Source organism: Psittacula echo (genome assembly GCF_963264785.1).
Source record: "Psittacula echo genome assembly, chromosome: Z".
NCBI lineage: Eukaryota > Metazoa > Chordata > Aves > Psittaciformes > Psittacidae > Psittacula > Psittacula echo.
In genome coordinates, this window is record NC_137742.1 from 81,447,923 (window position 1) to 81,471,657 (window position 23,735).

At 33.9% G+C, this 23,735-nt stretch overlaps 1 protein-coding gene across 1 annotated transcript in view; it reads right to left on the reverse strand.

The window, feature by feature from the left end:
- KIAA0825 overlaps positions 1-10,558 on the reverse strand; it is a gene marked incomplete at its 3' end in the record, with an annotated part of 235,382 nt that extends 224,824 nt beyond the window's left edge. Inside the window, exons 1-2 of the mRNA XM_080636888.1 lie at positions 10,422-10,558; positions 1,041-1,209 (exon numbers count right to left, since the gene is read on the reverse strand). Coding sequence (XP_080493014.1) covers positions 1,041-1,209; positions 10,422-10,552 — 300 coding nt within the window. The 5' untranslated portion in view covers positions 10,553-10,558. The remainder of the gene's footprint in view (positions 1-1,040; positions 1,210-10,421) is intronic.
- Positions 10,559-23,735: the final 13,177 nt, after the last annotated feature.

Here is a 23,735-nt window from a genome sequence, read left to right on the forward strand (position 1 = left end):
TACTGTGTTAGAAGGGGACAAAAATCTTCACTGCATGAACACTAAAGACCTGGTGTTTCTAGAGATGATTTCCTCAATTGACACAGCTTAATATTCAGTCAATTAAAGGGTGACTTAAAGATCAACAACCCCATTTAAGAAAGAGTTGAAAAATCAAGAGGTGAGTTGATGAAGCTTGAGCTGTAGCCACGAGGTAGTCCCAAAGGACAAAATACTCCACCTCTCCACAGCAGTTTTCCTCTGCCAATACAGCCAATCTTAATCTAAAACTGTTCATGGCCTATAGCTAAACCATGACATGGGAGTGACAAAGAAAAATCCGCTGGATATCATTTATTTGTTTTGACAGTCATACATATTTACATCATCTAAACACACACATACAAGGTTTATACATAAATTTGCAGGCTGTCATTTACCAAGGTATCATCCTTCATTTATCTAGCTAATTCAATTTCCCAGACTTCCTTTTCCACAGATATTTCATAAAGTTAACTTTGAATAAAAAAATTTGGATACAAATGGCTTCTAAAATGATGGATTTTTTTAATTCAAGTGAAATTTGATTTCTGGTTATATCTAGTTGTACAACTTGCCAGGACAAAGGATGTAGCTTCCACACTTCTAATAAGAAAAAGTAGACAGATAATTAATACTGAAATAATGCACCAGGAACAATAATTTGTATTAGAGGAATTAAATTATACTGATACAAGTGAAGAACAAGCAGTAACAGCCTCAGGGTAGACAGTAACTTTAGCTGTTTTTCACCAACGTGTTCGTAAAACACAGCAGTGCTGAACATGTGGTAGTATCAGTGAAAAGATTTTGTTCCAAGTTTGTTTACTTAAGGCATGATCAAAAGGAAACATAACTCCCTGCTGCAGACATAAACCCAGTACTAAGCCTTATAATAAAAATTCTGGACTATCCTCATCACAGTGAAGACTGAAATGAGAACACTAATTAACCTTAGCTCCCCCCCCTCATCGCATAACTGACTTTCCCAAACATTGAAGTCTTTAGTAAACAATTTTTACCAGGGTCCTAAGGAACTCCATCAGCTCTCCATGGTTTGTAGGACAAGGTCTGAGGGAACTAAAATTGCAGTTGTTTAGCCACTGAAGACAGTCAGTTGTGCTTTGCAGTATTTCATCAGGACATATTTCATTTACTTCTGATTGCAGGTCTTTAAGACACTGGTCTATGCTAAAAAAAAAAAAAAAAATTAATCACAGCATTTTTTTTCAAGACACGGAGATCATCATCATCATGGCTTGACTTCGCAAGCAAAGATCTGGGAAGGGCTTTACCCAAAAAAAAAGACCTGGAGATAAAAGCATTTTATATACTCCATATTTCAAAAAGAAAAACTACATCAAATTAATGTAACACTAGTCCTTCTTCATAGATTAAATTACTCTTGCAAAATAAGGCCTGACTTATTTGCAGAATTAATATTTAAATGCAGCTGAGCTAGAGCTAACATAAATTTCCTTCAGGACAGACTGCACCATCCTCAATAAGTACTACCCCGCTTCTCCAACAATCTTGTACTTCTCAATACTGTTGCGAGTGAATAAGACATCATCCAACCTAATATCTGGTCCTTGGTGTTTAATTAGCTAAAACAGAGAACATAACCTGAGTCAACTACCATATTCAAAGGTGAATGTGTCATTTTGCTCTTTTAGAAATCAGCAGTTGCTCTATAATACATAACATATATTAACGACTTCTGAAAAACTCACTGAATCACAGAAAATGCTGAAAAGAATTTTAGAGTCAGTTGTGCTGAGAAAGCAGATCTTTTCTTTCTTGTTTTTGTCATTAGAGTATTTGAAAGAAAAGAGAGTTTGTTTTCAAGGCGCTGATCCACTCCATAAGATTCACCTAGAATGATCACCCTGTTTATGAAATCAGATCTGGTTGCTATGGTTGTTACAGGAATTTCAGTTGGACAACTTGCAAGAACAACTGAATATCCAAAATTATTTTATTTCTAGTTGTGTGGACACTGAAAACAACAACAAAAAAAAAAAAAATCCAGAAACAAATTAAGTCTGTATCTTTTCTAACAAAACCACCTTTTCAATATTTCAGAATGACTTTTTTTTTTTTTTAAACAATGCTTAATATTTTATATAGTTTCAGTTAGAAAAGCAGTATTGCCTAGATCTAGGCAGATCTAGGCTTAATACAAAGACAGCCAACAATAAGATTGTTGCTAGTTTTGGTTTATTGAAGTACTAAGTGATTCTCACTACTATTTGAATTTCATTTTGGAGTGTATTAGTTATTGCATTTATGTTCTTACATAAACGGATGCAAGGTTTAACACAAATTAAAATTTAGTACTTTCTATCTGTGCAGAGATATGGGATCAGATGAGACTTGGCTCTTAACAGGTATTTCAGTGTCAAATACTTTTGATCATGTTACCTTCTATTTTCATGACATCAACGAAGCAACAAACTTGTCTATTATACAGCTACTTGCCATTCTATTTTGTAGAGATGAAGTATGGCTGTTTTTTCTTTAATTGTTCTCTAACATTTTCAAACTTGACAATTTTTGGCAAAAGTAGACTAGAGAAAATTAGAAAAGAGAAAAGGAAGAGAAGAAAAGGAGAGTGAGAAGAGAGGAAAGAAAAGAAACTGGAGAACAAACAAAACCTTTAAGTGCATTACAGGCTGGGACAAAATACCAAATTAAAGACTTCTAGTTTAAAAAAAGAGAAAAAAAGGAAAACAATTTTTTAAATTAGTAGCCCTGAAAAAGTTTTAAGTTTTTTTTCTGCATAACATCTCTGTGTGGAAAGATTAATTTTCCATGAAATGTGATATTTTTTGAGGAAAATATTTTTATGAAAAATATAATTGGCTTTGAATACGAAATTAAAAAAAAAATATTAAACACTACTAACCCGTAACAATTTGTACAAGAAATCACTGATGAGATGCATTCTGCATATCACCCACTAACTGACTTTACTTCATTTAATTCTGCCTGCAGTACTGCTTTCCCGGTGCAGAAGTATTTATTTGATTTTCTACTAGATTCTCTCTTTTATTGAGTGATTTGCATTTCACTCGTTTGCAGATGTTATGCAATCTATCCTAAATTCCTATTAGCTGCCTCATTTTGATCAACAGCAATAAAGTAAATCAGTGTCATCCATACCTTGGGAAATTGAGTATGTTTGAATTGACATTTTAAAAAACAGTGTAAAAAAATAGTCAAATGATCACACTAAATTAACTTCAGAGATAAACAGTAGTTTGTTATTTCCTTTTATTTTTAACTTACCTATAACAAACACAAAAGAGAGAAGTATACTTTCTCTCAGAATGACATCCAGAATTCTTAATGATAGGTTTTGCATTGTGCCTTTTGTTTCTTGAAAATACAGTGCTAAACAATAACAAGCTGAATATGAAAACTGCATCAACTGCAAGGACAATCATAAGAATGTAAGTGCAGAAGAAGTGTAGCATTTTGAATGTCAGAAAAAAAAAAATGTTTCCAAAACAATGACTATAAAACTTCTAAAAAAAAAATAATCAAAATAAGTAGGTCATTTTGAACATCTTGTTTTCCCATATTTAACTGTATTCATTAAGAATTATGGGTATATTTGCTTTCCACTTAAAAGACATTAAGTAAACCATTCAAAGGGTACCTACTTTCACAAAATGAAGTCACAACATTTTACAGCTTCATTACCTTCAGAAACCAAATTCAGTAACTACAACTAACAATAAAATATAAAAAAAACCCTTTTTAAATTTATGAATACACGGATGGCCTGTAAAACACCTCTATAAAATTGATGTAAAAGACTTAATCCTGAGCATGACTGAGTTCAAAATGAAGTGCACTGGAACAAGTATCTTCCTATCATCAAAGGATTTACCAGGAACAGAAAGGACCTCCATGAAAAGCAATTGCTCTCTGCTTGCGGCCTGGCTCAGGTTCCAGATAGGACTGTCCAGCCATGAATGCCAATTCTGAACTTGATAAAATATTGGTATCTATTTTTTTAATTTGTGAAACAAGTTCTCGGGACTAGAAAACTGAATGCCCTGTTCATACACCTGGACTCCTGAGACAATACCAAAGGCTTTTATTGTGCTGTGCTTATGTGTCTCATTCAAACATATCCAAATAGATTATAGCACTGTGAATTGTAAAAGAGACTACTGTTGTTAGTCTCTGTCAATCTGCTTCAATTACAAACCATTTTTTACACTCATCTTTGACACATGAATCTGTGGGCTAGCCAATAAACTACAACCTATGAATAGGCGACAGCCTTCTCAAAGCCCAATTTGTCCCAACACTGATAAGGGTATTAAAGGGATAAATTTCAGTGACCCTCCCAAGTAGCTACAAATCACAGTAAGTCTGCTTATTTTATTTAATACTTTTATCCCAATAAAGTAAACAATGAATTAGGACTAAAACTGGTTTTGACTGAATAAAAATATTTTCATTTTATTTGCTTCCAGTATACTGTATGTAAACATGGTCTCAGAAACACTATTTCTTTTTAAGATTTTTCTCAACAGTTAGTATTTCAAGAACATGGTTAACTACAGGTACTTATTCCTTCACATTAGCTACATAATTAAATATTAAGGAATTTGGTTACCTCTGGGAAAAAAAAAAAAAAAGAAGTATCATTCGGGTTTAAAACTAAACATTTTAAATAAAAAACTTCTGACAAATAGGATTAAAATTATCCTCACTATGTAAGATAGTATTTAAAACTTTATAATTTCTTATCAGTGTAGGGAGAATGAGATTTGACTTCCTTTAATCAGGTAATTTGCTGGAGTTTTCAAAACTGTAAACATAAACATACTTCTGATATGAAAAATGTGCTTAATATATTTAATGAATTTCACTCTTAAAAGTTCAATTACAAAAAGTCATATGAAGTGCTAACTTCCTTTTTTTCCCCACAACTAATAGTTTTTCATTAAATGCAAATATATTTTGTTAAGTTCAGTGCAGAAAATAAGCTCCATTCTTTAACAAATTGAGTCATCAACCCAGTTGACATCAATTGATACTATACATGTATGATAGAAGCATAAATCATATTAACTCATGTGCAGTCAATGGAAGAATACACCCATGTCTGCATGCAACCCCAAAATTAAACACGGTACAGTACTTAATGCTTTTTCCGTCTACTACTGTTAACTGGTCCTATGCTCAGTATGCATGTTTTTTGAAACACCCTCTGAAACACTAAACCTTAATGATAAGGCAAGGCACACAATTCATGTTTTGGCTGCTCATACCAATTTTGAGACATTGCTGAACCTAACTGGAAGGTGCTTAATTCTTCCATTGGAAACTAGCCTATTCCTGGTCAGATGGAAGGTCTCAAGTCTCTGGCAGTGGTCATCAGAAGATGCCAAAGAAAAATAAAATAAAAATCGTAAGAAAAAAATATTTAACTTATGAAACTTAATCATTGGAGGATATTGTGAATATTTTGAATGCATGTATTCAGAAAGTGTTTAGGAAAAAAAGTCGTAATAACACTGGTCAACATCAATGAGGTTCTTCCCTGTGAGGGTGGTAAGGCCCTGGCACAGGTTGCCCAGAGAAGCTGTGATTGTCTCATCCCTGGCAGTGTTCAAGGCTAGGTAGGATGGGGCTTGGAGCAACCTGGTCTAGTGGAAGGTGTCCCTGCCTGTGGCAGGGGCCTGGAACTGGATTAGCTTTAAGGTCCCACCAAAGCCAAACCATTCCGTGATTCTATGATGATTCTAATATTTTAAGATTTCTCAGATTATTTTCATTGTCTCTAGCAGTTTATGAGACATGGACTCAAGTCAGATAGTGTCCTGGTATTTATCATTCTGGAGACAATCCCACTTTTTGTTGAACTTGTGGAACTGTTCAGACATAAACAGAAAAAAAATAGTCACCAAACTATTAAACAAGCAGTGGAATATAAAAGCTCAAAGAAAAATTAACCTTTCTCTGTGGAAAAGAAATGATACTTAGGCTTATACAGATTTTTGTAAAATTGACTGATTTTTCAAGAAAGACATCTTTTGTCCCATGCAAGCAGTATCTTGAGCCTTTGTAGGCACATCAGTGCTTGCGGTTAGCACTACTGGTATACCATTACACCAGTGAAAATGATTTCACTGAAATTGTTACTTCTTTTTACAGTTCAGTTTTGTGCGCTTTACAAGCTAAGCGTAAGCTCTCTTATGTTGTCTGTCTCCACACTGGAGTGCTTTTCTGGACTACCATGTCTATACCACTTGGTAAGTATTCCCACTGTAGAGAGGCAGTCTCAATTTGAGAACTCCTAGGTGCTATTATTTATTAAGTTAATGACAGTTTTTAGGAATAAATCATCTGGAGAGACTGCTTTTTACATGGCTGCATCAATGGACAGTAACAAGCCACATACTTACAATGGAACTGACAGTGTAAGCACTGTTATACTGATACAAGATGATTTTGAAAATCACAGTACCAAAATGAGGGTTGCTGTCTCCATTTATCATTTTCCATTTCCTAAGAATACTATGAGTAAGCTGAAGGATGATCTAACTCCTTTCATTTTCTAACAAGCACCGTTTCAATTTATTTCACATAACATATGGAGCAGCCATAAAAATGACAATGAGATTGCTTAAATTAAACTGCTAAGCTATAAAGTGAAATTATCTTTAAACCTCATGTTACTTTTGCTTAAGATCCTCATATTTATGGAGATCTGCTTTTAGAACCAGTTTACATGTCTTCTATTAAGAAGAGAAAGTTGGTTCAAAAATAATACTTGTTTCCACTGTGTTTTGAAGAAACAGTAGCATAATGTTACTTTATTATTATCATGTGTATTCATTAAAAAGCTTGAACACTGGAAACCATTTTGCAAAAAATCAGTCATATCATTTATAAACCTGTATGTCAGAGCAGTAAAAAATTTTTGAGAGAGACTTTTACCAGTATAACCCCTACAGGCATTTTTATTGTTACAATTTCTCCATGATAACCAAACATTTTGTCTTACTTCATGAAACTGAGCTGCCAACAGAGAAATAGTATGAAAATTTCCCATGATCTACAGAAAATTTCATGTGGGCATTGCTGATGATGCAGGATTTACCCAAAAATATAAATAACTTATTTTCTAGTAACTTTTAAAATTATAGATACATTCTAACTGGAAAAAAAACACAAAACCCTAAAAATTCATGCAAAGAATGTTTTGATAATCTTATCTTGAACAGAAACAAGAGATTTTACCACAAATGGCTGTTTATCATCTTGCACATTCCTGCAATGCTCATGATAACCTACTGTAACACTCATGGTACAATGTATCTCTTAGGATTTCTAAAATTCCGGAAAAAGAAGAGATTATTATACTTCCAGTTCTAGAATGTTTACCTTGTTCCATTTTAGTCTATCTGACCATCAGCTTACTCTTTCTGGCACCCATTTTTTCCCTCTCATTAACCCAACTGTATAAATGGATAAAAATCCTGTTAATATTTTATGTTCTTTACAATTGTGACCCCAACAGCACAGGAGAAAGCCAGAAAGTAAAGCTGCTGTGCTAATAATACAGGTTTGTTGGTGTGTATGGTAACTTTTTTTTCATAGCTTGACGAGGAACTGAATACACAAAAGAAAAACCCAACTGCTGAAGAGATTTCATGTTTACTGTCACTTTCAAGTTATGCGCTACAGGCTTGGTTTTAAGCTCTGTACCTTGTTTCCTGGTTAGAAATATTAAATACCAGCTGAAAGTTTAGTTCTGCGGATTGCTCAAAAATTAACTCTTACTAATTCTTAATCCTCCAATTAGGAAAAAAAAAAAAAATCCAAAGAGTTTTGATTAACAGTGAAAGCCAAGGCAAATGTAAGGGAAAGACTGAAAGCAAATAGCCATACTGATGAAATTACAAAAACAAAATCAGCAAATAACCTGAGACTATCATTGCACACAAAACTGGCCAGCAGTGACAATAATTTTGAGAGTTCATAATCACCTGCTTCTATAAACTGATGTAAAAATAGTTAACATTTAAGTGTAATAAGGGCTCTGTTAATAGAACAGTGGCACTTACTCCCTTAAAACTTACAAATAAAATGATTTCACACAGATGGCCTTTTCTTTTTTTTTCTTCTGTTATAGTACCAAATAGAATTGGTACAATACAAAAATAGTGAAGGTAATTCAACTGCTGGAAAGCATATCTGATTTGTCGCGTCACACAATTTCATAAAAGCTATTCAGTTGGAAGGCAATAAATGAACATTCAAATGATTTACACACTTTTGGATCATAATTCTTTACAAAATGTTTTATTTTTAAATATATATATATGCTGTATACGATTATGTTTATTCTCTGTGGTATAATAAAATCATAAATCTATCTGATGAAAGATGGATTGTATTCCAGTTGTATCACTGTAGCGCATAGAGCTGCTCTTATCATACCACTTACAAAGATCAATGGTAACTTGAAAATGATTTCACTCCATGCTACCTCTAATATATTAGCAATAAAAGGACTCTTTTTAATTTAAAAGTCATATCAGCTGCTGTCCATCTTCTTTTAAACTCCTCTCCATTTCTGAAACTGACATATTACAGGAGCAAAATATCACCTGGTAACTACAGGGCTACCTTCTGATTTTGCTTGTGAAAATTAGTTTGAAAATTAGCTTGTGTCAATTCAGCAGAAATACAAAGCTTTTCCGGGCATGCGTTGCTGTGCACCACTCCCTAATCCTTACAGATTAATAAAACTTACAAAGAAATAATAATAATAATAATAAATAATAATAAATAATAAATAATAATAAAACTTACAGAGAAAGTCCCTTCTAATTTGTAGGTCCATGTCTTAAGACAGGGACAACCGGCCTTCTAAAAAATTACAAACAGTTCCACTGTGATGATGTTAATGTAAAATGTACCATAAAATGTTAATATAAAGTAGCATTAAAAGGAGTGAACATCTGGCCTGCTTTCCCACAGCCCAAATTTTCTCAACCAGCAGCAAACATCTTACACAAATTAAAAACAAAAATAGTAGTAAAGCATGCATTCCAAAGACTCATCTTCATAATAATCTAACTCCTGAGGTGGCTCTGTATAATTATGACAAAATTACCTGGTAGCTGAAAAGCTGACAAGACAACTGCCAAAAACGCTGATCCTGTTTATTCCCAGATATACAAGACCATAGCAACTCAAAACTTAATACTATTACTGTATTATGGCATCAACAAAACTCTGAGTAAGCATCTACATTTCACTGATGTCAACAGCTGGATAATTGTAACATGACTCTATGAAACTGCAGTATGTGGTGGTCCACAACAGCATATTTCCCAGATCTTCGCTATTATTTCTACCCTCTGATTATTACTATCACAACTACCTTTGTAAACACTATTTTTAAGTGAGAATGTTCAAACTATGAGGTAAAAGTAATATAAATAAAAAGCCTGAAAAATGTCTCAAGTCTGGCAAAAACAATATAGCAATAATTCAGAGATGGCCTAAATCAGTTTTTAGTGAGATATAGCAATGGTTTATTTCCATTCTTCAGGAAGCTGTTTGGGAGCAGACAAAGACCTCTCAGAAATGTGGGCTTCAAAATGACACAATTGTAAAACAGATATCATCCGAAGATTATTTTCTTGAAATGATACAACTCTGTAACATGCACTGTTATCCAAATGCAAGCATTTTCAAAATTTAATACAAAATTATGATATTTATTGTATCTCTGACACCGAAAAGGGCAATTAGTTTATTTGCCTGAGAGCATCTTTCAAAGTATTTTAAAGGTACTAAAGTGCTTAGCCACAAAATGCCACCACTGCTTTTAAATAAGGCACAAAACCTTGAGCTGATATTTTTGTAATGGTGAAAAAAACCTCCATCAACAAAGAAGTCTTTCAGTACTCCACTGTTTCTGCAGCACTGATTACACATATTAACTTCCTTGCTTTTTCTCTTTCCATTAGAAATGCTTAAAGAACATACGGGGTTCAAATTTTGTCTTCTTGTAAAATTCTGTAGAACTTTAATCACTGAAAGAGCTATCTCATAGCTGCAGGAAATACAACTGTCATGGGACTACACATTTTCTTCCTCCACTATCACACCTACTGCAGTAATTCCTAAGATTAAGATGATTCAACAGTCAAAAATTCCATTGAGAGAAAAACTATAGCACAAAAATTATATGGCATTAAAAATTTGTTAAATGCTCAAGTGGTTAAGGTAAAATTACTAGTAAAATAATTATAAAACTTTTAACCTATAACTAGAAATGAAAGAAGACAAAAGCCATATTTCTTCATTAATGCAATGACTTTCACTAGTATTTTGGATACAAATAAAACACTTTTTACCTAGAAGAGTTCTTCTTTATTTTTTCATCAAGATCACTAAGGATTTGTTGAAACTCCAGTTCTGTAGGAAGGACATCCAACAAACAGTCTAAATTGGAAGAATCTAGAGAATACTCTCCTCCCCATTCCATTTTCAGAATCTGCAAAATAGATACAGTGGTTAAATAATGAAAAAACTCAGACTCAGAAGTATCAAAATATACATAATTTTGTTCCTTGGAAACACTTGGACTAATAAAGGATGTGTTTATGTAGTTCTTTTACCTTAATCAGAGTAGTAGATTTCTTCATTATCCATATTATAAATTTCTATTATATAAGAATAAATATATCAGAGGGAAAATTTCTTTTTCTCTGTGCTTATAATTTTTGTCTGAGAAGTAACTGCTTAGGCAGTTAACTTAGGCACATCATTGCAAATATCTAGAACACAAAACTCCAGACCAGAACAAGTGCCATCTGCTTTGTACACATTTTAATAAATAAATATTTCCTCAAAACGTGTCAAAACCACTGGCCTACTCTAACTAAGACACTAAATCCCAATAGTCTTTATATTAGAAGGAAAACATTAGCAGAGCTTTTTTCCTGTTTTGTGTTTTTACTGTACTCTCTTTTTTGAGAAATAATGAAGTTGGTTTTACAAACAGTGATGACTTACTATCAAAGTTAAAATTACATGAAAAGTGGAAACTTCTTAATAACCAGCATATTTCATATCTACTATTTAGGATTTAATAATAGTATGCATATTGCAGTAGCAACATGAGGAACAAACATAACTAGTCAGATGCACACAATTTTTGGGCAACAAAATGTAATGAATTAATAAATATTTTTCTTACAAGCAATATTCTTTTATGAAGCAATTACACTATTGGAAATTTACCTACAGGCACTATGAGAAAAACAGATTGAGAGTTTTTCTAAGTGCATACAAGCTACATGCCCTAAAAAACCATCAGATTAAAATGCAAGGTCAAGATGGTAGTTTTTGAACAATTATGAGTGAAGACCTACAAGTAGCAGAACTGTGCATTTATTCAGCAGAAAGACTAATTCTGGTTTTGCTCTTTAATAATAAAGGGAACATGAAGGTCCTTTAAAGCCTACTATCTTGCACATATGACTTAAGAGCCCAATACTACAAAATATTTCATGGATATGCAATTTTCTTAAATTCTCAGAAGCTACAGAATACCGCTTTGCAAATAACAATTCAAAGACTTTCAACATTTTGGAATGTAGCTGAAACTCAAGTCATCCTTCCAGTTAAAAGTTTTGGAAGTAAACCAAATACACATAACTCATTGAGGAAAGATCAGTCTTTGAATATAAGACTTAAAGTACCTTAACATCTGCTACTGCAATTAAAGAAATTGCAATTAAAAGCAGAAGTTAAATGGAAAAGATTAAGCAGCGCTTTATGTAACTAAGATAAAAGCAATATTGAAAATACAGTTGTTCACTCACATATTTTTATATTCAGATAAGGTCACTCAAATCCATTCCCTTTTCTCTTCAGAAATATCTCAGAATTTCTATAGAATACAATGCTAACTTCCATTCAGTACTTATAATTCAAATACATCTTTCATTCAACTATGCTTGCAGAACAGTCTGTAGTTGGTATAAAATGTACTCCGTAGTAGATACGTGTAATGCAAAAATAACAACAGCTTGGAATGACTCAGTTTTCATAAAATAGCTGCACTATCAAAATTTTAAATTTGTTCCACTATTTTTCCATTACACGATAGCCAAAAGAAGCTTGTGTTCCTCAGAAAAATATCAGTATAGTTTACAGACCACTTACTGTTTGAAAAATTCATCACATGAAAAAAATCACCTTGTTAACATGGCAGCCTAGTTTTCACGTATGCATTCCCCCAAGACTTTTATGTTGTACTTCTTCAGTTCATTCATCAAAACAAGGTAATTATTCCTTTCACTCTCAGTTTATGAGAGAAAAAGCAACATCTGATTATTTAGTTTTCAAATACTGTTTTAGCTGGTCAATAGTAATTTCTTCTTGTAAAAGTCTAAGAACTTCCCTAATACAAGAGTATCACATGAAAAAGAAAAATACAAAAATGTTTTAGAAGGGAAAAATAAGTACATCAAGATATAAATTGATAAAAATTGAGTAAAAATTCTACTGTTATTTAGCTTAACTAGTGTCAGGGCTCTGGGTGTACTTAGACGCTTTAACTGCCTGATAATCCGGACTCCCAGAGGAACTAGACTACCACTTTGGTGCACGCCTCTCTTGTATCCCTTAAGGGCAGCAGGATGGGCAACAGTTTGCAAAGGCCCCTCCCCAGCCACTTAGTATACCCGCCTTCTCTCCTGGCCCTGAAAGAGCAGCCAGTCATTGCTGCACCCTGACAGCCAGTATGACACAGCCCTCCTCTGATGGCAAAACCCAATTTTTGTTAATAAATACATTTCTTAAAAATTTTATTATTTGAAATATGGGGAAGAACTCTGTTTTGAAATTTCAAACTCTTTCAAAGTATTTTAGACAGTAGCAACCCATTTCTTCTGCCAAGGTTAATTTCACACTTCTTATTATGCTTCTGTCCTGGGTTCAGCAGCAGGGTTCATTTACGGCCTGGGCTTAAACCACGGCAGCTTCATAAAAAGTATCATTCCATCATATTTCTTTTTACTATAACAGTGAAATACTGTGTGTTTTGAGACAAATGGTCCCGGATAACCTCCTTCAGATGCAACTCAATGTGTTCCTATCTGTAATAGGCATAGTTCTCTTCAAAACACATTAGAGGGCTATTCATTACCATTATACTGATATAGTTGTCAACCTTTTTAGTAGCTACTGAAGAAACTTATGTACAGAGTAGCTTAAGAAGAAATATTTTTCAGGTCTCTTACTTTAAACCAGAGTATCAATGCAATTTAACTTCACTGTAACAACTCACCACTTCTAACAAACTTAATGTTAAGAACCAATTTTCATCAAACCCCGTTAGTTCTATTTGAAAAAACACTATGGAATATTCAAGTTGAATCAACAGATACTTCTTGCTTTTTCAGTTCACATAGTGTTTACCACCAAAGAGCACTTTTCCGTTTTAGTATTTTCTTTTTCAGTGTCAATCAAAAGGAAGGAATCTTCTCATAGAAGTCCTATATAAAATGATACTTAGTTCAAATAGGATATTTCTTCATTCTGATAAAATAATTCAATAAATATCTTGTGAAAACCTTCCACTACAAACATACATGGGAAATTCCACAGGATTTCCAAGATTAATTTGAAATGTTTGAATTTACTATAATTAGCATTAGTTTTCAAACACACTGTTCACGTGGACATAAAACTTGAACAGATTTTTGTACGAGCACTTCTGCTGAATTCACACATGTATTACAGTTACAGGAACATCTAGGGGTATGCAAAAAAAAAATAAAAAAAATTCTAAACTTCAGTTCTCCTGCAGCTGCCTCTGAATCAACTGCCTAAGCCTAATGGAAAATTAATCAGCTGGGCTCTCTGTAAAAAAAAATCATAGTACATATGTGTTCAAAGAAGTAATAGCAGAACTAAAGCAGTAAGTGTAAGATTAGACGTGGTTTCTCATTATGATTGACTACACTGTGTCAAACTTCCAACTAAACGTTAAATTTTCATGGTTTTCAAATGCCTGTATACATTTATGCAAACTCTAAGCAAATTGAGAAGCCTTAGCAGAATATCATTTCATACAATGCAGATCCAAAGAGATACAGCAAAGATGCTATAGTCTTTGAATACTAGAGCACCTACTTCAGCAAGTTACACAGTAGGTTTTCAGAAAAAATACAAAACAAAGCATTGAGGTTTCATACAGGTCCAAAGGCAGGCTTTTATACACACAGTACTGTGTATGAAATAATCTAAAGAAGTTCTCTAAACCTAAACAGAATCTACTACTTAAGCACTTGCAGTTATTTAATGGAAAAAATAATTTATAGGGTATCACATCAAGGAAATGTATATATACTTGGGTACAAGGTCTTAATTCCCAGTATTTCTAACTTGCTTAGGTCACAATTTGAGGCAATATAGAACAGTTTTATTCCTGGACTGAAAATTAACAAGTAATAATCTTAAATGAACCCTGAATCATTTTAACATAAACAGTTTCACAAAGACAGAATAAAATACCAAGTTTGTGTCTAATAGCTGAAGAATAAAACAAATAAAAGCTTCCTGATTTATTATAGATAAAACGTTTTGGTTTCATCATAACTTGTTATTCACCACAACCAGCACACATATGTAAACAAACCTTGAGTGGATAAAAAGAACAGCAGACTTGCATTGTTTTGTCCAAATCACTCATTTCTAAGCCAAGATTTGTATAAACATAAATCTTGTTATTTTACAATTCAGCTTTTAAAGCATTCATGAGTTAAAAAACACATGACCTATCATTACTCTCATTCAGTTAATGACAATGTACGAGACATTGTACGAGACATTTATTTCCAAATACTTCAAATATTACTTTCAGAGGATTTCAGCATAACTTGAAAATAGCTATATTTTGAATTCAAACAAAAACTAGTACATATAAACCACTTAGAAACTATTACCTAATACATTTATTAATTTAGCAATTTTTTTTCCATACATTATATTCCATACTTTTGCACAAAAACCTTTGTCTAAGTGTAATCCAAGCACTATGGCAATCAGATTTTCTGGACTACTACTTTACAGCAAATCTAAATATTTGAAAACTTACTTTAACATTATATGAGTTTTATCCCTAGAGCTCTCATTCCACCCATATCCAGGACAATAAGAGAAAATTGTTACCATTAGCATTACTTCAAAAAGAAGATGTCAGTGTAGCCATGATTTGAAAAACAGGGCTATTTCAAACTGCAGAACTGTATGTACAGAAAGCTAGCCAAATCATTGAAGCTTTTTTTCTGATCCTGCTTCTTACCTTACAGGAGGTATTTCCTTATTGCCCTAGCATCCTTGCAAAACTAAAAGGGGATGAGAGAATTGACAAGATTTTTCATCGCTTAGCTTACACTTCCAAATCATCACCTTAACAATGATTTCCTTTATGTATCTTTAGTTGCACAACTGTTCCCAGCTGCTTTACAGCACAGAAGACGTCATCTGCAATCACACAGCAGGCAGAAACACTGATGGCAATGGACTGAGATACTACTATTCAATGTGAAATTCCTACTGTTCTGGACTCCACATCGTCTGAATATTTAAAGGGTTTTTTTGAAACCACATACAGCTTACACAAGAAATACATTTAAAAATTATCATTTCTTGGGTTCTAATGTTGACACAATAAAAGCTTCTGTGGGAAGACTTTCAAAATTGTATCACTATTTAAAATAAAGACAGCAAAAGAAAAGGAAGAAATTATAAAGTCTAAAAAAGAAAATAGCCCATTTTCAGTTCTGCTAGGACACAGGTATTAAAGATCCCTGTTTAGATTTTTGAATTTACCTTCCATATTCACTTATTTCTTACATTTTGCTGAGGCATACACAGCTTTTACTAATAGAATACCATGCCATTCCAGTAAAAAAGAACATTTAATGCATGAAAAAAAGTCTAAGTGTTTACATAATATTTTGAACATCACAAACTTTAAAACAGGTTTTATTAAAAAAATCTTGCAATGTTCCCCCTGCAGACTTTCCACATTTGCTGTTGACACAAACTTGTATTTAAATGTTGATTTTACATTCACCTGTTATTATTCACCACACACATAACACATTTTTCTTTACATCTTTCAAAGAGAGATTCTATCTATCTATAAATTTGTAACCATACTGAATACTGGTTTTTTTCCCCAAATTCTGTTATTATAACATACAGCAAATAAAAGAGTAGGAATAAGATACAACCCACAGTGGGACTGAAGAAACAGTCCTCACTGTGGATGAAACAGAAAGCTTTGCCTTCCATCTCAAGCTGTAATATTAGAGTGCAGTCCTATGGTCTAAGGCAGCCATATCAGCCATTGAATTATCAGGCCTTTTCAAGCCTTGAAAAAGGACTCTGTAATACACATTTCTGCCAAATAGCAATATGCTATTTTTAGTATCTGCAGGTGTTTTTAAACTATGGTGCGTAGTCCTGTTTTCTAGTCATATGTACATGCAAGAATTTAAAACTGAGATCCACAGTTCTCTCTACTGCCTCTCCCCCATTCTTTGACTCACGCAACGTGAAATGTTGAGAATATAAAGCAAAGGAATCAGCACTGCTTTTTTATATTTCCTGCTACTTGGGACTGGTAAGGGATGTTCAAAGACAAGGAGAGAATTCTCATTTACATAAACTTAATCAAACACTATTGGTCAAAGGCAGTGACTTCAAAAGAGGAACATGCCATCTGGAGTTGCAAGGAAACTCCTGAGGAGTTACATGAGAAGAAAGGAATAAAGCATAACATGACTTCATAACCTTCTGAAGAGAAGAAATGGCCATTTACTGAGTAGGTATTGACTGAAACAGTCCTGTATTATCTTTGTCTCTCTGCCAGTTACCCCATAACTGGAATCCCACAGTGTACAACATCCAAGAGCCAACACTTACAAGCCATTCTTGGACCACAAGTCCAAAGACATTAAGCATCCTACCTGTGAAAAGTCAGTGGCATTCCCTACCTTCTTATTAGTCTTTACAGTTACTAAAGCCTTAAGTTTTGTATACAAGTATATACTTTTGTATACAAGTATATACTCTTTTATACAAGTGTGCTGCTTTTTTTATTTTTCTGGGGTTTTTTAGTAGAGATAAAACAAGGATTCAAGATGCCTCTTCTCACAGGTTATTTTTTTGTGTGCCTGTAGTTCTATTATATTTAGTAAGTTTAAAAAACAGATAAATCTGGTGCTATTTTTTTTTCTTTAGATGTAAAATCAGTAATCAACTTTTCTGCCACTGCTACATATACACAAATGAGACATAAAATCCTCTTCTGCCACTGTCCTCAATTAAGACTACATCCAACAGTTTCGTTGTCAAATGTGTGTCAAATGTGTCAAATATGCTTTATGAATGGTGGATGCTTTAAAGGTACTTTTCAATTGAAATAATTACCAATCAGTAGACTACTGTAACCACTAATGCATAGACAAGAGATTTTTAGAACCCTAGTTAGAAACACCTACTGGATGTTCTCTTATCATCCTTTTTTTTTTTTTTTTTTTACTAATGGTATTTGCCAAGAAAAAATTCAATAATTAGAAAAAGCTCAAATTAGCATATAGTATTTATTTTCTACAGCTACACCTGAAGATTGTAAGTATTAAGGAAATTTTGCATGCTGGTATGAGAAAATTTCTGAGAGCAATATTACTTTCCCCAGAAAGACTATATGGCATCGTTTTTTCCTGAGAACAAGAATATAAGAGATCTCCTATGTGTGAGACTAACAGTGCATCTACTGTAGAATTGTCTTCTCAATTGTGGCAATAAGAGATGCTATTTAGTGAGTTCTCATTTTGTGTTACTTACAAACTCAGAAGGAAGGGGCAATTCTTTATAAAACCACAAATCTTTCTCAGAGCTATGCTCTCAAAATCACCTGCTACAGCCTTCTTGTCTTGCTTGTCATTAATGTTTAAAACTGCACAGATTTCTAAGGGCTGTACTGAAGAAACTGATCTTTTAACACAGTGGTAAAGAACCTAACTTATACAATTTTCAACTAAACCCCTTACAAATAAATACTACCTGCTTCTATACTAGACCACAAAAGCCTTTTCTCTTCTTGTTTATTGGAAAAATCCTCCATCCTGATACAATACTCTTTGAGCACAATGGTATTTAAAGGAAATAAATTTCAAGACCTTTGAGATCTTATAGATGTGTAGATCAGATACAGAATTGTTACAATTTTAACACAAAATAGCCTTCCAATGAAACTACTGTATTTAAAAGAATTACAAAAAATGTCTGTAACTGCAGCTTTGAAAATGTAGACTGCATTTCAGTCCCTTCACTCCTGCACATTCTATTTGTTTCTTTTATTTCTCAGTTTAAAGCTGAGTTAGAAAAATGTCAATTTTATAAAAACGGAATACAAAAACTCTCCGTAAACGTCTCTTAAGTGGGTCCAAGTTTACAGTCACAGTCTTAGTGGCTTGCTTAGTAGCATAAACGTCATGGACTTTATTTTCCCAAACATTATAGCTTCTCACTAAATTCTAATGTTGTATGACACACTTTACTATAACTGATAACTGTAAATGTCCACTAGGTTTCCTTTTTTAAAAAATATCTTTCATTTATTAAATAAAATGTTTAAATTAGTTTTCCCTGGCACAACTCAACTTGTAAAGTTTCATGCCTTACTGCCTACTGCTCAATACATCTTTAAGATACTACTGAGAAATGCAGCCACATACTGCTTCTTACTACTTACAGTTCTCAACTTCAAAAGCACTCTTAATCTTCTGTATCTGTCTTTAAAAAAAAAAAAAAAACCACCAAAAACCAAACCACAGACATAAGTAATGGCACTCTACTTCCTTCTACCATGTATACTGGAGTACACTATACTTGAGTACACATGATCTAGGAAAGTTAAACATTTTCAAGGTTGCAAGACAGTCTTGTTTGAACAAAAAGCATCTGCTTGGTTCACCCATACTCCAGATCCAGGAGAATGAAATGGAAACATGGAAGCTTTTTAGTCAGTCTCTCACCCAAACTTTCAAGGCAGCCAGTAGATCAAATCAGACTTATCTTAAGGATGCAATCTCAGTCTTTGAATTTGTAAGAAACTGTCACTGCTCCTACTCAAAGTATATCAGCAAATTCATGATCAAGCCCAGAAGAGACAAAGTGTTTTTGATGGGAATATTTAGTTACACACAAACTGTAGGAGTACAAAACAAGACTAAATAATCTTAAAGACACCTGTATCACCTCCTGTCAGAAAAAGGCTTTTCACCATAGCGTGACAATAATTACACACTGCCTATAACACCTGCCTCCCCAGTGTCTATAGCCTTTTCTTCTTTAAAGCACAAGTATATAGAATTTAAGGACAACTGTTATTTCTCATTTTTTTTATATAAAACTATTTTCTATTTAATATATGAATTTGCTTCTCACCTTCTATTCCTCTATTTCAACTCTTCATGTTGCTGCTTTCCAGTCTACTTTCCAAATAAAACAGGCTTACACAACCATTGTCTGTGCATCTTTCTCCACTCTGCCCCAGGCACACGCTTTTCCCAACTTCAGCCAAGTTTTGCAAAGGAGTAGAAGACTCAGAGATAATTAAGTTATAACACTTTTCAGGAAAATAGTTGCACAAATGTAAGAAAATCCCTGTAATTAAGTCTGCCGAATTTACCCAGAATTTGTAATCCAGTAAGAGAGACAAAGCCTTAGAACATTAGGAATGTCTTAAGGATGCAGCCATGCTGTGATGCTGGAGAACACAGAAAGTTATGATCTGACTTGCACACAGGATGCTTGCTGTTCGGCAGATACAATGTTTTAAATAGGGAATGCTTCTCACAGGCAGAAGGAAAAAGCAACCTGATGGAAAGTCTGTGGCACTTTGGCACCATTTATACTAAATAGCTATGTTTGAAGTGGTTTTAAGTACTGATGACTAACCTCTGCAACATCCAGGAGTGTCTGCCAGACTCCTCTCCCTGTAACAGTGAAGGAAAACAGGAAAACAGCGAGAAGCTATTTGTGGTCCTTCAACTTACTCAGATGCAACTTCTGTGTTAACAAACTGTTCTCAAAATGCAAGGTGAATGACCAGTGCAATTGGGAAGGCCTCCGCACACTCAAGACAGTGTTTTGAAGCACTCATGAAAGGTGTTTGCTGACATCAGCTCTTTTTGAAAATATCAACTAATGCTAAATGGTCTGCTAACAGAAAGGATATGGACCTTGCCAGAGCAAAGTCCCAAAGCAGGATTTCAGGACAAAAGTTATGATTAAATGCAGAAGTTTGGCTTCATCAGGCAGTTTCGAAGCCTCTCGCTGAATGAGAACCTAACAGAGTAGCACACAATACACTAGTCAGAAGTATGTTTTTCCATTGACTCTCAGAACCATGTTACCTTCTAAGTCTGTGTTTTTGAGTAAGTTTTTAAACCATTTATTTGCATCCTGCTGCTGCACGTTGCATAAGAAGTTATTCAGAAACACAGGAGCAGAGGAAAGAAAAAACCCAACAAGAAAACTCAAGAAAACAACAGGAAGGTATGTGTGGATTCTTCTTGAAAAAATTAAGTGCCCTAACTGCAGAACGCATGAGACTCTCATGACTGTGATGTGGCTGAGAACAGCATTGTTGTTTTACACAGCTGAGAGGAACTCAAGCAATGCCAGCTGCACAGTAGCCTAAACATTAATACATGAAGCGTAAGAAGCAGGAGGGCTTAACTGCAAGGGATATTGCATTTCAGAACACTGCTTGCAAAATATTGACCTCCAAGTCTCTCACAAAAGAAATCTATCTCCTTCAGCTTATAATCAAACCACAAATCTGTGTGGCTTTATAAAAACTGTTGACTTGAGGACCTCCACCCTAGACATCATATTTATGAAAAGTCTATTTCTGTTTGAGAGCATATATACAGTAAAAGTAAGTCTCCTGGCTTTGCTGAAGTAGCATAACAAAGGTAGAAAGAATATAACTATTCTGAATCTCCTAGCTTGTCATATGTTGGAGAAAAACAGATAGCACCTATCAAAAAGGAGGAGACCAGAAAAAGATATGTATGTAACTGGGTCAGAATGGGTATTTGTTAGCTCTCAGAATATCCAGCTAGTATTTCTACCTTGGAATAGCTGCTGTATGACTAAATCTTAAGGTTTTTCACGGTCAATCATATACTTGTACTCAATCAAATGCAACTGGCATCACTGTTTAGAGAAGGAAGACAGTATGATTCCACATGTAACTTAGCTTTTCTTCCTAGATCAGACAGTAGTTTGCAGCCCATAGCTTTTCCACCTACAACCCTATTTGAGCTTCAGAAAGCAGAGTAGCAAGTCTCTTTTTGAAAGTGAATACCATCAAGGACATGAAGAAGTTTAGCTCAAAATAAACAGAAGTAGGAAAGAGAGCGCTTGACAAACTTTACTAATACTAAACCTTACGTAGAAACCTAAGCTCCTTGTTCATTTAAATTTAACCTTAATTAACACAATTTTATTTTTGTGTTAGGCTTACATTTTATTAAAGTTCAGCTTTAACTGTAATCAAAATAAAAGATTTGAATAACATAAAGTATTTGTAGAGAAAGCTATTCAGATCTTTTTCATTAGTTGAATATGCTACAAAATGTGGTAAGAACCTGTACAATTGGTTTAAACAATGGAAAGAAGACAACTGAGGCCTTGTCTGGGCTGTAGGCCAAAGGATTTCCTTCCTCCTTCGAAGTTTAGTCCATTTACTGACAATAAACTCTACCCTCATTTGAAGCAACCCTATTTCTTAATACCACATACACATTGTCATCTTTCTTACAAATCCTACCGTTGATTTTGACCCAGTTTTTAGGCATTTATTTCTCAGATATAACTTAAATTGCCTGTGGTTTCAGGCTGCTACTCCTGATCCCTTCTTAATATTTTAGTCATCATCTTTGCATTGTGACAATGAATACCAGAATAGGTGTCAGAAGATAACTGTAATTCTGTCTTGGGTAACAGGTTAAAATAGATGTCATTAGCAAATTTGGATGGTATTTATACTACTGCAGATAAACATAATTTAGTAAGTCAACACAGGAATCTTTCTTTCAGATATTAATTTTTAAAGCTTCTCAGTGTTTCCAAAAATCTCAGTTCAAAAGAGGTAAGTAAGTAGTAAGAGGTAGTAAGAGGTCTCAGCATTTTCTCAAAATCCTTGTGACAGACATAGGAGCCCCTGCTATATAAATAAGAAGCAGACCCTCTTTAGAATAAAAATAATTATGATGAGAGAGCAACATTTACTTGAGAAAAATACAAAATAATTATGTCTGTCACATACTTTTGACTAAACTTCATTTAAATGAAATTTCAGTTATGTGACTTCTGGAACACAGGAATTTATTTCAGTTGGACAGCCTATCAAGATGTTTTAAAAATACTGAAAATGCTTATTTAGTATAATGCCCTTGCTTCAATGAACTTTTTTTTTTTGGGTCCACATTACATTTTTTTTCAAGTTTTTAACAGCTTTTAACAGCTGGTATCACAAACAGGCAGGAGATTAACATGTTAGTTTACAAAAGTTTAGCATTAGTTTCTAGCTCCAGTAGTTCTGGAAACAACAGCCACCACATAAAGACAAATCAGTCCTTTACATAAAAAACAGATAGAAAGTGAGGTTATCCTTTAGAAATCAACAAGAAGTTTGTAATCACTGTGTGAACTAGATTCGGCTGACCATGGCCTCTGCAGAGGCCCACCAAAAGCCTTTAGCGACCTTTAACTCCATTACTTAGGAGATGTCTTTAGGAAAAGATTCCAGGCCTCTTCCCTTAAATTTGGCTGACTTAAACCTTTGGGAGGAGGAATAGGTGAAAAGTGAACTTCTGCTAATCTCAAATACTGGTTCTGCATTATGATTGTTTCTTTTTTTAAAAAAATAAGAAATTAAAAAAGACACACCTTTCCCACAACTAAAAGCCCTGCACTAAAAAAGAATTATAAAAGGAAAGGTGTCTCAGCTGGTAACTGCTCAGTAGGAACTGAAATACTAAATTACATCTTCCAAGACTAACATACACCAAAATGTAAACACATGCATTATACTTGCAGAAAAAATATTACATGGTATAAATTCTGAAAGGCATTTCTGTTTTCATCTTAAGAATGAAACTCAGTACAACCATTACACAATAGCATAAGCAATGAAGAAGCTGTAATTAATTCTGGAACGATGCAAAATAATTCATATTCACTTTTGCCAGGAGCCTCTCCTCTGATCTGCTGTGTTCTGAATCTCTAGCAAATATCTTACTTCTTGTACTTGAAAACACTGTAAGTACTGAAATGCGAGGTTTTGAGTTTATTGTTTCTCTCTTCTTGCTCTTCAGACTAATTCCACAGCCAGCCACTAGAAAACGTAGCCTGATCCAACCAGCCTCTCCTTTGATAAATACTAGACACATCAGGAGACAGAGACGGATTCCAACGAAACAGGGATCTTTTCAAAATTACGAGTATTTGGCTAAGTAACACAGTAAAATCTGCACATTCAGGAAGGGCAGCACTCCCCAACCCTAACGAGCCTAGAATATGTCCACACAAACTGTACTCTGAATTTTAACTGTTCTTCTAATTAG